At 36.3% G+C, this 15,298-nt stretch overlaps 1 protein-coding gene across 1 annotated transcript in view; it reads right to left on the bottom strand.

Moving 5' to 3' along the window:
- The window catches only part of USH2A (usherin), a 903,825-nt gene that overhangs the window by 425,078 nt on the left and 463,449 nt on the right, over positions 1 to 15,298 (bottom strand). Inside the window, exons 33-34 of the mRNA XM_070474523.1 lie at positions 15,040 to 15,211; positions 7,651 to 7,798 (exon numbers count right to left, since the gene is read on the bottom strand). Of these exons, the coding sequence (XP_070330624.1) occupies positions 7,651 to 7,798; positions 15,040 to 15,211 (320 nt within the window). The remainder of the gene's footprint in view (positions 1 to 7,650; positions 7,799 to 15,039; positions 15,212 to 15,298) is intronic.

Raw genomic sequence — 15,298 nt, 5'->3', positions numbered from 1 at the left:
AGGAAAAGAGAGAACAGCTTTCGCAATGTGGAAGAATGCCTTATTACCGGTATGCTCTCCTAAAAATGGAATCAATGGAATCTGAAAAAGACTATGCTTGGGAAATTCTGCCTGACAAACTGATGGGAGGTGTTTCATAAAAGTTACACAAGGTTTGCTCAAAACTGTCAAGCCATTTTCCTAAGTGAGCCACCAAATTCTACAGTCCGTTTCTTCTATGAAATATCAGCATTTGCAGGAAAGAAAATAGATTCATATTCAGGCTATTTAAAGTCAGTTCAAAATAAAACATTAAAAACAGTTAACCCTTAAAACCAGACAAAAGTCAGGACAGAGATCTTAGAAATGTAGAACGTTGGCTCTGAGAATGAGATATTCAACCAGGAAGAGTATCTTAGAAAAATCCTGTATATATTTTCACATGGCTACATGGAATCCTATGTTATGAACATTTCTACACAAAAAGTAGAAGCAGAAAGTTTTGATGAATAAAATCATGCATTTTTGAGTCATTCACACTTTGTTTTATATACATTCCTAATCAACCAGCTGTTTTCCCTAGAGTAATTAAGTTGCTTAATATTTATAAATTTGAATTTCTACATCTGAATGTTGTACCTATTTCATGGGCTAGTTATAAAAGTGAAAGTAGCTATTACTATTATTAGTATTAGTAGAAAATCAAATACTTCTTTCTCTGCCTGGGCAGAGCACTTAATTGGCATTTACGCATATACCTTCATGTATACACATTTAAAATTTTATTTCTCTATATCCTTTCCTAATGTGAAGGACAGCATATACAGTTAATTGGTATGCTTACCACACATTCCTATAAGTGATATATATTAATATATGCTCAAAAATCTGAACTAAATATTCTTTCAATAATCTACTGTCTTCTTGGTATTATGCATAAATAAGCCTGCAAAAATAATCAACTTTTAAAAATTTTTTATACTTATTGAAATTATTGCCACTTCCTTGATATATATCTGTGTATAAATTCTCACAAAGCTGGATCAGTATAAAAGGCTGAACTAGGAAAATGTTTCCATAGGCTCCTCAAGCATTGTTCCCTTTCTCAAGGAGACCCAGGGATCCTTGTCTGATGGGTGCTCAGATCTCATGCCCATTCTGTCTTTAGCAGATCATGATGGCAGCGACAATATGATAATACAGCCTCTCACACTGGCATGTAAAGGAGACCCACCATGGTGTGCTGTCTGTCTCTTTTCAGCACATCTAAGAATCACCAGGCTGAAGAATTCATATGCCAAATGCCTGGGTCTCTAATATATATTTTGAGTCTTCAGCAGGCCATGATGGAGATGCCTTTCCACTCCTTTTGAAACCACCCCACCTATATTACGTAGTTATAAGATGTGCTGTCAGTGCGTATTTATGTGTAGTGTATATGTACGCTGGTTCTTCTCACATCAACACAATTTTTAATATTTTCCCTGGGATCAGTAAACATGAATCCATCCAATAGCCATTTAATATCCATCTCCTCTATGATTGGCATCCTGCCAAACCTGGAGACTAGAATAGCAAACAAGGTGAACAGAATCCATGCCCTCATGTGGGTCACAGTCTAACAGGGTAACTATTTTATGTAAATTTACATAGGTAAAGACAGTAGAGAGTCACAAGAAATTCTAAGTATTAATAAAGGATAATAATTTAATTTTTATACTTTTAGTTTTATACTTCTAATATTTTAAAAATATGTATATTCTAATCAGTTTAAAATGTTACCAAATAAGCTAGACATGGGCTTCTCTGGTGGCTCAGTGGTAAAGAATCCAACTGCCAATGCAAGAAATGCAGGTTTGATCCCTGGGTTGGGAAGATGCCCTAGAGAAGGAAATGGCACCCCACTCAAGTATTCTTGCTTGGAAAATCTCATGGACAGAGGAGCCTGGCAGGCTACAGTCCACGGGGTCACAAAACAATTGAACGTGACAGACACTAAACTACAACAACATTATGCTAGACAATGAGCAATAAGTTTGGTAGAGTTGGATATCCATGCTGATTTTAGCAAAGTAGATCTCAAATGGGAGTAATAAACATAATTTCAGACTCTGTGACTGAAGCTTCTGAAGGAGATAAAGCTCATGAGAATTTGGAAGTTCTCAAAAGCATAATTCTAATCATGCAATTGTAATCTACATAATATAGGTCATAGATTTTTTAGAAAGTAACCCTTTGAGCTACATTTCATTGCAGGCTAATGGTATGACAAAGGGAAAATCAAGATCCTACAGAATAAATGGTTCCTATCAACCTCGGACCAAAAAGTAGCTTTTTTCAGAGGCTTTAAAATCCTGCCTGTAGTCGCAGCCTACAAAGAACACCTCTGGCAGATGGAATGTGGACACAAAGGGCTATGGGTAAGGGAAAGGAGCTAGAGTGTCACACCACCATTTTTTGCAGGTGTGTGAAACAAGTCACCAGAATGAAGCAGGACACATTTGAAGGAAGTAGAGCCTTAGGTGTGAATCAAGTGATAATGACCCAGTACTTAAAGAACGGACTTGGCAGTCTAAGGCAATGAATAGTAAGCAGCATTCTTTACGATAGCAAAATCATGGAAACTTAAATGTCTATCAATAAAAGATGGGTCATATAAGCTGTGGCTTCATTCAGTCGGATTCTACTCTGCCTTTCAAAAGAATGAAGTTGAGCTACACTTAACTGTTATGGAAAGATGCTTTTACCATACTACGTGAGAAAAGGAAGTTTCACAACAAGGCTAATAGTATGACCTTATGCTTGTTTAACAATTTTGTGCAATTTCTTTATGTGACTATTAAAAGTTTGTTGATTGGTTTAAACTAACACAGCCCTTAATCTTGATTTTTTTTTCTGGTTTATTTAAACTTTATTGCATTCTATTATATCCTCACTACATTTTAAAAAGTTTTTGTTGAAAAAACATAACATGAAATTTACCATCTTAAGCATTTAAATGGACAGTAATATAGTAGTATTAATATTAATTGCAGACACCTTGTTGAGCAAGATCTCTAGAACTTTCTCATCTTATAAAACTGAACCCTTACATTCACTGAACAGCAACTCTCCATTCACCTCCCTGCCAACTCCCAACCCCTGGTATCCACAGTCTCTCTATGTATCTGACTACTTTAGATACTGCATATATACGGAATCATGTCATATCTCTCTTTATGTGACTGGCTTTACTCAACATAATGTTCTCAAGCTTCATCCATGTTGTAACATGTGATAATGTCCTTCTTTTTTTAAAGGTGGAATAATATTCCATTGCAAACATATGCAAGATTTCATTTATCCATTCATTTGTCCATGAACATTGGGTTCCCTCCATCTCTTGACTATTGTGAATAACTCTGTGCAATGAACATGGGTGCACAAATATCTCTTCAAGATCCTGTTTTCAATTCTTTTGGCTAAATACTCAGAAGTGGAATTGCTGTATTATATAGTAATTCTATTCTTAATATTTTGAAGATTTTTCCATACTGGTTCACATAACAGCTGCATCAATCTGCCTTCCCACTAATAATGAAATAGGTTTCTAATTTCTCTTTGTCCTTGTCAGCACTTGCTATTTTCTGGGTTTTTTTTTTGTTTTTTTGTTTTTTTTGACAGTGATAATCAACATATTTTTAATGGAGCACTGATTATGTGCCAGGCACTATTCTGACACAAGAGCAGCTGGGATAGCACTGAACAGAGGATGCCGGAACAAGAAGAGTTCTCTCAGAATATGGAGTATGTCCTGAAGCAAAGAGCAAACTTCCCAGCACAAGCTGTGGAGCAGGACCCGGCTGCAGAGAAGAGAATGGAACCAAATAAAGCAAGAAGCCATTCTCCTAAGCCCCGGGAAAGGATTTTCCCCAGGCTTTAATGAGTAGGGGCTGATTGTTTAAATCAGAATCAGTTATAAAGCAGAGAGCCTGTTTCCTAAGCCATGCTGGCTAAAGGTTACCAATTGCTTGATGGGTAAAAACTGGATATTTATATGACACCTTTAAACTTTTCATATTTTGTCATTATTGTTACTCAGTTGCTCAGTCATGTCCAACTCTTTGTGCCCCTGTAGACTGCAGCATGCCAGGTTTCCCTGTCTTTCACTATCTCTCCAACTCAGTTCATGTCCACTGAGTTGGTGATACCATCCAACCACCTCATCCTCTGTTGCCCCCTTCTCCTCCTGCCCTCAGTCTTTCTCAGGCATATATATATATATATATATATATATATATAGTCACATATAGGTATGCATTTAGAAATATTTCTTATTACAGAAAGTCAGTTTACTGTTTCTCAACATTTGTTTCTCATGTTTATAAAGTCCTAATAAAATATCTGTTTAGGTATATGACTGACCAAAAAGTCAAGATTTTGGAGCCTAGCATGTGCAAAATCAGACAATCAGTACCTGTTACACAATATGACAGTCTAAATGTGTATGTAAATCTGGATGTACCTCAACTTTTATTTTGACTGTGCCATAGGCATGTAGGACCTTAGTTCCCTAACTAGGAATCGAATCCATGTTTCCTGCAGTGGAATCATGGCGTCTTAACCACTGGACCACCACGGAAGTCCCCAGCACTAAACCAGCATTTTGAAGATAAGAAGTCAGTGGGGGTATTTATGATTATTCACATCTTTGGTTGGAGCACTAGAATCCACTTCTCCAGTCAGTGTCCCCTAGAAGGTTCTAGTAATCAGATAGGTTTGAGAAAATCATTTGAAAATGTATCTTTAGTAACATAAGTTTGAAACCTATTTTATTTTCCAATTGTATTACTCTTCTGCAGCATATTCAGAAATGAGAAAGCAGCCACAATGCAGCTATATTTTAATACGGACCTAGTTCCATTATGTTTGCACTAGGCATGCTTGAGAAGAAAAAAACTAAAAATTCTTAATTCAAATGCAAAATCCAAATTCTGTAAAGACCAACCCTAGTCCCAGACTCTGCACGGCTAAAAAAATATATTTTGGGAACACATACATTTCAAACAAATACAGTTCAGGAACTGAGCTGTAACTACTTCTAACCTCTCTGTTGGCATCATCAGAGAGTCAAGACTCTACAGTATATATGCCACTGACTAAATGAAATTTTCACAAGCAGCAGCTAAATGAAATAAGTATTATTAGGTCCCAACAGAAAGTACTCCATTATGCTAGGCTTCATGAAGGAAAAAAATAATAAATGATTTGTGATCCTTATCATCATCTGTTAGGGCTTCCCTGATGGTTCAGCAGTAAAGAATCTACCTGCAATGCAGGAAACAAGAGATGTGGGTTTGATCCCTGGGTCATGAGGATCCCCTGGAGTAGAAAATGGCAACCCCCTCCAGTATTCTTATCCCATGGACAGACGAGCCTGGCAGGCTACAGTCCATAGGGGTTGGAAAGAGTCAGACACAACTGAGTGAGCACACAGCACACTCATCCTCTGGTAAGTGTGTTGGACATGTACTCAGATAAATTTGATCCAAGGATGAATGAGGTATGTGTCATGATGAAGGCAAGGGAAGAGGTTATATGGTCAAGAGAAGATGGGAAGCTTGATTTACACTCAAGAAAGCGTGGAATGATTTCATAAAATAGGAGGCCTATATTTAGCCCTAAGGAGTGAGTTAGATTTCTCCAGATAAAGATGGAGAGATGGTTGGGATTGTTAACTCCAATTTTATAATCCAAGGAAACTGGACTTCATGAATTTAGTAAATTTTCTAAAGTTAACCAGTTACTTCTAATCAGAGATAACATCTGACTAGGCCTATTTGACACCATACCAAAGATTTTCGACCCTACACCAAGCTGTAAGTATCCCAGGCAGCTAAAATGGACAGCATGCTACAAGGCTATACCAGTGCAGGTTGAGTCGCAAGTTGGGGGTGATCTGAATGCCTGACTAAAGAATCTGGACTTTATTCTTTGGGTGTGTAGGGGGCCGTGTAGGATCTTTGAAAACTGATGAAGTGACAAGATGTTCTTTAACCATCAGATTATCTTTCTCTAGACAATGGACAATTGGAATAAAACACTGGAAAATTTGAGGAGAGTGAAGAGATAAATAGTGAAGAGAAGAAATTTTTTTAATGAAAACTATTACTAAAAAATGTCTAACCACTACCCCACAATAAAAGCTCTGAAAACTCTGATATGATTAAACAAAAGACTTTAGAATGAGCAAACATGTTAGCATCAATCTTCTAAATCTCACAAATTCTTATTGTTCTTATGTTCTTATTGTTCTTATTATATTTAAAATATAATGAATATATTTTAAAGTTGCTTGTAAATATATAAAACATAATACACAAAAATTCTTTGAAATGTAGAAAGTATTCTCTAGTCAACCTAGCATTCTAGATTCAGTGATAGTTGCAACCACAGATTAGGATGAAGGGAAGTGTCTATTAATACTATACAAATCATATAATACATTTAAGAGCAATCTAGTTGGGGTAAAGCATTAACATTTTCATTGCCACCTATGGATTGGAATTCCTTATGGAGCACAAAGAATGATAAGATTAACCGTTTAAGTATCAAACAGATACTTATTTTTTGTTGTTAGGAAATTTGTAATAGTACAGGGATGACTTCAAGAGTAGAGATAATCACTCACTCTAATTATTAGAGCTCTCTCCATTACCTCAAATATATCTCGTGCATTTGCCAAAAGTTTAATTAAAATGAGATGACTGGAATAATTAATATCATAGTAAACATAAGACAAACTAATACAATTGTAATTCTTTTTCTTTCTTTCTGGCTATGCTAAAAGAAGCCATTTCAATTTTCAGTAATGAGTGACTTAAAACAGTTTCTATGATATTAAAAGTCTTACTGATATGTGTCTTAAAGAGGAGCAAAATCTGATGTTATATAAGCTTGACCAGTTTGGAAAAATGACACTATGCTGGGTGTAAATTAAAGATATTTCCAATAAGTTAATAAAGCAATTTCTATCCCAAGTTACTACAAATTCTTTATAAGATTTTATTTTAGCAAACTTTAACTGGCTTATCTAATTCTCTAAACTATGCAAAGGCAGATATATATGAGTTAGAAATATATACAACCCATTTCAAGTCAAACAAGAATAAATGTATGTATACCTAATGTATGCATTGTTCAAAAACCTCATGCTGAAATATTTATAAATAACATATTAAAAATATAGAGTTCCAAGTGGTCTCTTTTAAGATAAACTTATTAAAGTAAGAGCATTTTGAAATACAATATGTACATGAACTTTCTACCTCCCTACTTCTCCAAGAAAGAAGTAATGACTGTGAAAAACAGAAAGTCATTGAAAATATAATGTCCCTCTCACGAGGGCGTTCTTTGGGAATCCTGGTTTGTTCTCTTCACCGCTCCCAGAACATAAGAAACCATAAGATGCAGTACATAAGAATTATCAAAAGGGAGCACTTTTGAGCCACTGAAACTGCATGTGAGCCTAAAAACCACAATCTTCCAACTACAGACAATGATACTATCTCAGGTATTTTATGTGCTAAAATGATCATTAAAAATTAAGCACCACATATAAGCTGCCATTTAGAATATTAATTTACCTTTGCTAATCATCTTTTTAACTTGAGGCTAAAGGAGTTCACTTACCATTCGGATGCTCAGGCTCAGCCCAGGAGACGTTAAAGGAGTGAGAGGAGTCTGGGTTCACTCTGGGAGCCGGCACGCCTTCGGGGGTCCTCTCCTCAGTCAGGGCCTGGCTGGCCTTACTCACCGTGCACCCACCCCCCGTGCAGGCCTGGACAGAGGCAAAAACGCACATATCACTCGGGGGCCCGAAGTCTAGACGGGCACTGAAGACACAGAGTTCATTATCAGAGTTTCAGACCCTTTGAAATAATGCTCTCTCTGCCCCCTACCCCCAAATAAAGTTGCTTCAATGCTGAGGTCTAACATTTAATTAGTTTGCTTTTTAGGACATGAGATCAGTTCAGTTCAGTTCAGTTGCTCAGTCGTGTCCGACTCTTTGCGACCCCATGAATCGCAGCACGCTAGGCCTCCCTGTCCGTCACCAACTCCCAGAGTTTACTCAAACTCATGCCCATCAAGTTGGTGATGCCATCCAGCCATCTCATCCTCTGTCGTCCCCTTCTCCTCCTGCCCCCAATCCCTCCCAGTATCAGAGTCTTTTCCAATGAGTCAACTCTTCACATGAGGTGGCCAAAGTACTGGAGTTTCAGCCTCAGCATCAGTCCTTCCAATGAACACCCAGGACTGATCTCCTTTAGGATGGACTGGTTGGATCTCCTTGCAATCCAAGGGACCCTCAAGAGTCTTCTCCAACACCACAGTTCAAAAGCATCAGTTCTTCAGTGCTCAGCTTTCTTCACAGTCCAACTCTCACATCCATACATGACCACTGGAAAAACCATAGCCTTGACCAGACGGAATTTGTTGGCAAAGAATGTCTCTGCTTTTTAATATGCTATCTAGGTTGGTCATAACTTTCCTTCCAAGGAGTAAGCGTCTTTTAATTTCATGGCTGCAATCACCATCTGCAGTGATTTTGGAGCCCACCCCCAAAATAAAGTCTGACACTGTTTCCACGGTCTCCCCATCTATTTCCCATGGGGTGATGGGACCAGATGAGATAGCCACCTCCAAAAACTAAATAATAACCAAGGGTGTAAGAATGTATGAATAATATTCCAACTTAGAATCTAGAGATGGGGTATATATTGACCATGTGAATAGTCACAATGAAATTATCCTCACAGAAAGCTTCCTAGAATGACTCAAACGAATATAGACCCATGAGAAAAATACTGGAGAATAAATGCTACTTCAAGATAAAACACATGATTTCCAAAAAAAAAAAAAAAAGATACACAGAAAATATGTGAAGTGCTCAGATGCTCGGTTGTGTTCAACTCTTCGCAACCCCATGTGCTGCGGTCCACCAGGCTCCTCTGTCCATGACATTCCACTGTCAAGAATAGTGGAATGGGTTGCCATTTTCTCCTCCAGGGGATCTTCCTGGCCCAGGGACTTAACCCACGTCTCTTATATTTCCTGCATTGGTAGGCAGATTCTTTACCACTAGTTGCTGCTTGGGAAGCCCCAATAGTGTGAACAGTACGTTTAAAGTGCAACAAAATGTGAAATCAAATAAAACAATATTTCTCATAAATCTGCAACGAAGCAGTTGTTGAATGACCATTTAGTGGCTTAAAGGGTGAAGTCATTAACTGATGTGTCAGAGGAATTGAGCTTCATCACGTGGCAACAAACTAAAACTGATCACAGAGCCCTCAGTTCCCTTAATGAAGGAGGTATAGTAATGCCAGAAATGGAATCATGGATGTTAAGATATTCAGAAACTTCTGTGTGCATTTTCATTGTAAACTGCCAATAATTCCAAATCAATGATTCAGTCTATTAGGGAAATATCATCCCTACATAACTTATTGGATAAGCCTTTCTCCAGAACACAGAGTGTTTCCAGCCTCTATCTGCTAGTATATGTTGGCAATTATGTCTTTACATAACAGCTAGTTGAAAACTAAAATTTTTTCCAGTACCTTTAAGGTCACAACTGTAATTTACACAAACAAACATAAAATCTTTCAAAAAGCACTAAATTTCATCAAGAGCAGTAAGAAAATGAAACAAAATCCCAGGACAAGGTATAAAGCAGGCAGTTATTCATTTTCATTGAAGGTAGCTATGACTAATATTAAAAAATGAAACATTGGGCTTGGATCTTGCTTTTCAGTTAGATATTGAAGGGATAAACTTTTGATACTTAAAGCAGTTGGCATTTTTTCCTAAAGACAGGAAAAAGCTGACTGACTTTTGAAGGTATTTTCTTATATTGAAATATACTACTTATAAAGTGCTGCAAATAGTTGCAAATTCTTTGCTAAATGTGTTAGTGACAGTAAATGGTCAGTAGACGTGGAGATCAATTTCACTTCTTATTGTAAGAAGACAACAGGAACCCATGTCTTGAGTATAATTTCTTAGTATAAGCAAGTTTCAGAAGAGCTAAAGTGTGGCCTGGGCATGAAACTGCATTAAGACTGGAGACCTAATTAACCTCTGGGTTTCCTCTAATGCTCAGCTGTGGGATGTGCATATCTATGTTAAGCGGTAAACCATACTCCTCCTGAGAACAGAATCTTTGCAAATAAAGAGAAGTCAATTGAGCTTGTGATTCAAAACTCTAGGACGTGTCACTGTTTGCCCAAGAAGAAACTACCTGAACATTAACACATAAAAATTAAGACAAAATATTTCCAGTGTGCTAAAAGTCAACCAGAAAACATAGTAGAAAAACAGGCATTGTGAGACAGCTGAGTTATTGAAGGAAAATCATCAAAGGAACATCCCTTTCAGTTCATAGAAAGAGATAAATCCATCCACTTGGATCCTAGATTTTATTTTTTTTCCTTAGGAGGGGAAAAATGTTGCAGCATGTTATTCTGAAACTCAACACACACTGGGATTTAGTTCTGATAGTCTATTTGTCACTATTATTTTTCTTATTCATGGCCTGAGAATTTCCCCCACCAACTCTCCCAAAGAAACACTGTATGTTCTATGTTCCATTTCATTGTATATATATATATAGATATATTTATTTATTTTTTTATTTATAGATATATTTAAAACAGAATGCGAATTAAAATTTACTTTGTTTTGAGAACTTTATGGGATGGAAAATTCTGGAATAAATGAGGATGTCCTCTGGTTTGGAAGGACTGTTTGTTGGGCTGTGTCATCAAAGACCCATAAACTAGCAACTTGATAAAAAAAGCTTAAGGATTCAAGGAATTTGGAGAGAATTTTTCTTGTAAATGAACTCACATTTTCAAAGGCTGCTAAAACAACAGAATTACCTGCAAAATATTTTATTTTGTTCTTTTATTTCCCTACATCCCTTTTGCATGCATTTAGAGGGCCAGGTGAGTAGGGTATCTTAGTTCCTTCATAGAGAAATAAATATTCTTAAAGTTGTTTTTGGTTGGTCTAATCTAACTGATATTATCTAAATGAAAATGAACCAATCAGTATCTTATTTGGCCTACCAGCACAACATTCAATGCAACTGAATGCTGATTAAAATTTTGGCTTGGAACAGCTAAACAAAATTGTGGACTTGATCAAAGATGTCTTTATGAATTGGCAAGGTCTTTGAAAGCCTCTGAGATGTTAAAATAAGGTGTTTTACCCATCTCCTATCACTTTTATCAATTACAACCACATTGTTTTAAATTGAAAAGTCATACTACTGCAATGAAGAATATCCAGTCCCAATAGGAGATTCAATTTTAGTACAATAAAATGCATAACTAATAAAAGTGTATCAATTATTTTTGAAATTATAAATATTAAGAACATCCAAAAGTAGAATTTTCTTTTACAACAGTTTGTTTTCAGATAAGTAGGGTCTGGTGATGTTAAGAATGTAGCATATTTTAACATATGAAGAAAAAGAAAAAGGCCATATTATCTAGAAATGATCTTTTGAAAATTTAAAGCTCATCATTTCTGAGAATCTGTCCAGGAAATATATTGAACACAAACTTCATCAAGAGGCAAATGTCTAGCAGTAATATGATTATTATCAAACCATATATACCTTGATACCTGCCTGTCTTACTAGCCTCCTTATTTAATTGCTGGCTTACTATCTTTACTAGGAATTATGACACTTTACAATACCATTTCCTAAATGCAGCAATATATGATGCTATTTCTTCTAGGACAAACAGCACATATTTGGAAACATACAGTCCCTAACTCTGACATTTTACAGCAACTTACTTGATTCATATCAGGTCTCAGATTCTCTGTGAAATAAATATTCTTAGTGTTCATTCATTCATTCAAGAATCATTCATGGGCTTTGTTTCCAGATACTATGCTTAATTCTGCAGACAGAACTTTGAAATATGCAGTCTCTACACCTTTGGACTTTATAATATAACATTAAAAAGCCTAAGATCATGGCATCTGGTCCCATCACTTCATGGCAAATCAAAGTGAAAAAGTGGAAACAGTGACAGTTTTTATTTCCATGGGCTCCAAATCACTGAGGGTGGTGACTGTAGCCATGAAATTAAAAGATGCTTGCTTCTTGGAAGGAAAGCTATGACAAACCTATAGAACATATTAAATTGCAAAGACCTAACTTTTCTGACAAATGACCAAATAGTCAAAGCTATGGTTTTCCCAAACCTTTGGAAAAGTCATATACAGATCTGAGAGTTGGACCATAAAGAAGGCTAAGTGCCAAAGAATTGATGTTTTCTAAATGTGGTGCTAGAAAAGACTCTCGAGAGTTCCTTGCACAGCAAGGAGGTAAAACCAGTCAATCCTAAAGGAAGGGCTTCCATGATAGCCCAGTTAGTAAAGAATCTGCCTACGATGCAGGAGACGCTGGTTCTATTCATGGGTCGGGAAGATCCACTGGAGAAGGAATAGGCTACCCACTCCAGTATTCTACTGCTTTCCTTGTGGATCAGCTGGTAAAGAATCCCCCAACAATGTGGAAGACCTGGGTTTGATCCCTGGGTTGGGAAGATCCCCTGGAGAAGGGAAAGTCTACCCACTCTAATATTCTGGCCTGGAGAATTCCAGGGACTGTATAGTCCACGGGGTCACAAAGAGTTAGACACCAATCAGACATGACTGAGCGACTTTCACTTTCAATCCTAAAGGAATTCAATTCTGAATATTCCCTGGAAGGACTAACACTGAAGCTGAAGCTCCAATACTTTGACCACCTGATGCTAAACTCTTTGGAAAAGACCCTGGGAAAGGGATGAGGGAAGGAGAAGAAGTGGGTGACAGAGGTTGAAATGGTTGGATAGGATCACCAACTCAGTGGACACAAGCTTGAGCAAACTCTGGGAGATAGTGGAGGACAGGGAAGCCTGGCGTGCTGCAGTCCATGGGGTCGCAAAGGGTCAGACACAGCTTAGCGACTGAACAACAACAGGGAAAACTACATGAAACCACATGAAGTAACATACCTGCTCCAGTCTGGAGTAAATCGTATGGAACTCACATGCACTTTTCTCTAATGCCTGCCTAAATGTTTTGTATCTGAAAGTTTTGTTTCCTAGTCCTCAGTCAATATGCTAAGACTATCTACAAACGCAGCTCCACTTGGCTGAGAACCTGATCTCCATCTATTAATCTAATGACCTTGAAAGCCAGTTATCCTGTTGAAAATGTGAAATATACACGAGTTCCTCAATTAACCAAGATGAACCTAAAATGTTCTGGTTCATTTAATTTACCTGTTAACAGAGTTAAAGTAAAAAACCTTTTAGTTGAATACTTTCTGAAAATATGTCAGTGTATATTCTGCCCTAAAAATACAGTGAAATCAAAAATAATATGAGCAAATTTACTTTCCTAACAAGACTTAGGGCAAAGACTCTTGCATCTTTATGACATCTTGCATCAACATTATTCAGTGGCTGACAGGTCTCCTTTGACTTCACAGAATATTATTTGGGGTCGACTTTTTAGCATCATAGAATTTTAGGGCTCAAAGATACATTAAAAATCACTTAAGTCAAAGTCCTAATTTTAGGCTTGAAGAACATAAGACAGTGCAATTAAGTGAATTTTTCAGGTCAGTTAGTGGCAAATCTGAATTAAAACTCAAGAAAGTGGACTCCCTATCTACTTGTATTTATTTTTCAAGGTATTACAGACTTATAAAAAAAAGGAGATTCAGGTGGGTCTTCACTTACTGTGCAAAATATCCTAAAAATTGTCTTGAAAGTAGAACTTGGTTTCATACCCTTTGCCTCCTTCTAATAATAGCCAAGAGTAACACATTTTCTGTTTAATTTTGGTTTTTTCTAAGCAACAGGGGCTTTTCTTATTTTGATATCACCACTGTTTTGAAATGATGTGGATTTCTGTATTAGCTTTTGAAAATCAAGTTAATACACTTCTTATATCTTGGGTGAAAAAGCTAAGAAATTAAATTGCTGATTCAGAAACCTATCTGTGTGCTGAACACCTAGGCACATGGAGACAGTTCTGAAAAGAATTTATAACATTGTCTGATTGCCCTTGTTGTGTGGTGTCAGGTCAGACAGTTAGCAACAGTTGAATGTAGTTTATTTTCTCGTGGTATAATATTTAGAGCATTCAAGAGCATGTTAAGTAAAATGAATGCATACACAGTGTCTACATAAATGTAAATTTATTCATAATCAAGAGCAGAATATTTTCTATGGCATTTATCAAAGCAAATATCCTTATATAGGTATTGCTATAAAATGAAGAGTGTGTTTAAAACAAATAGGGACAATCTCATGTTTATATTCAGTTATTTTCAGATATGCTATTAAACTTAAAAAAGATTATATTTCATCAAAAAAACAAAGGAAACTACTGAGTATAAATTCCACAGTAATATCAAGGTCTTTTAAAAGATCTTTGTGTAAAAGTGCTATTTTGCATTAAAAAATGCTATTGCCTGTCTAAACTATGTTGATTCTAGGGTTTTATTAGGTGACTGTTATTTTGAGATAGAAATGTAATGTAACCCAGAATATAATAACAATCAAGAATATTTGAGGGTCATTTAAATCTTCATTTAAAAATAAGAGAACTACATTTTCATACCATGCATTGCTTTTTGAATGAATACAAGCCCCATCGGGAAAATAGCCCTAGTAATCCAAGCATTTTCTGAAAAGCCCTCAACAATTATGACATTCTACAAATAATAAAAAAAGAAATAATTTCTGATAATCCCAAATTAGATTTGAAAAAAATCTCCTGTTTCAGATGGTTATTCTATCATTTTGCATAACCAAAAATAAATATGTAGGTATTAGATCAGCAATATTTTCACTTTGTATGTGAAGCGAGTTTTCAGTATAAATAGCAATACAAGAGAATTTTTTTTTTTTTAAGTGAGAGATGGAGAGAAGAGGAGACAAAAGGGAAGCAGCAAGGAGAGTGATGAGGACAGACAAAGTGATAAAAATAAAACGAACTTACTGCCAGTTTGATGAGATATTTATTACCAGGTAAAAGGCACTGCAGAGTGTGATCCTGAAAAAGTTCTGTGTTGTTATAGATGACATCCCAAACCGTAAAATCACGTGTGTGATTTGAAATATATAATATATAGCGCTCCAGAATTCCATTTACATTTCTTGGTTGTTTCCACCTGGGAATGAAAAAATATAGCATTAAAATCATCAGACATTCAAGTCAAATCTGAAATGTGCAGGATTTTTAAAAGACAAATATGAGC

Source organism: Odocoileus virginianus, chromosome 11 (assembly GCF_023699985.2).
Source record: "Odocoileus virginianus isolate 20LAN1187 ecotype Illinois chromosome 11, Ovbor_1.2, whole genome shotgun sequence".
In the NCBI taxonomy this organism is placed as follows: Eukaryota; Metazoa; Chordata; class Mammalia; order Artiodactyla; family Cervidae; genus Odocoileus; species Odocoileus virginianus.
This window is presented reverse-complemented; position numbering and strand designations above follow the sequence as displayed.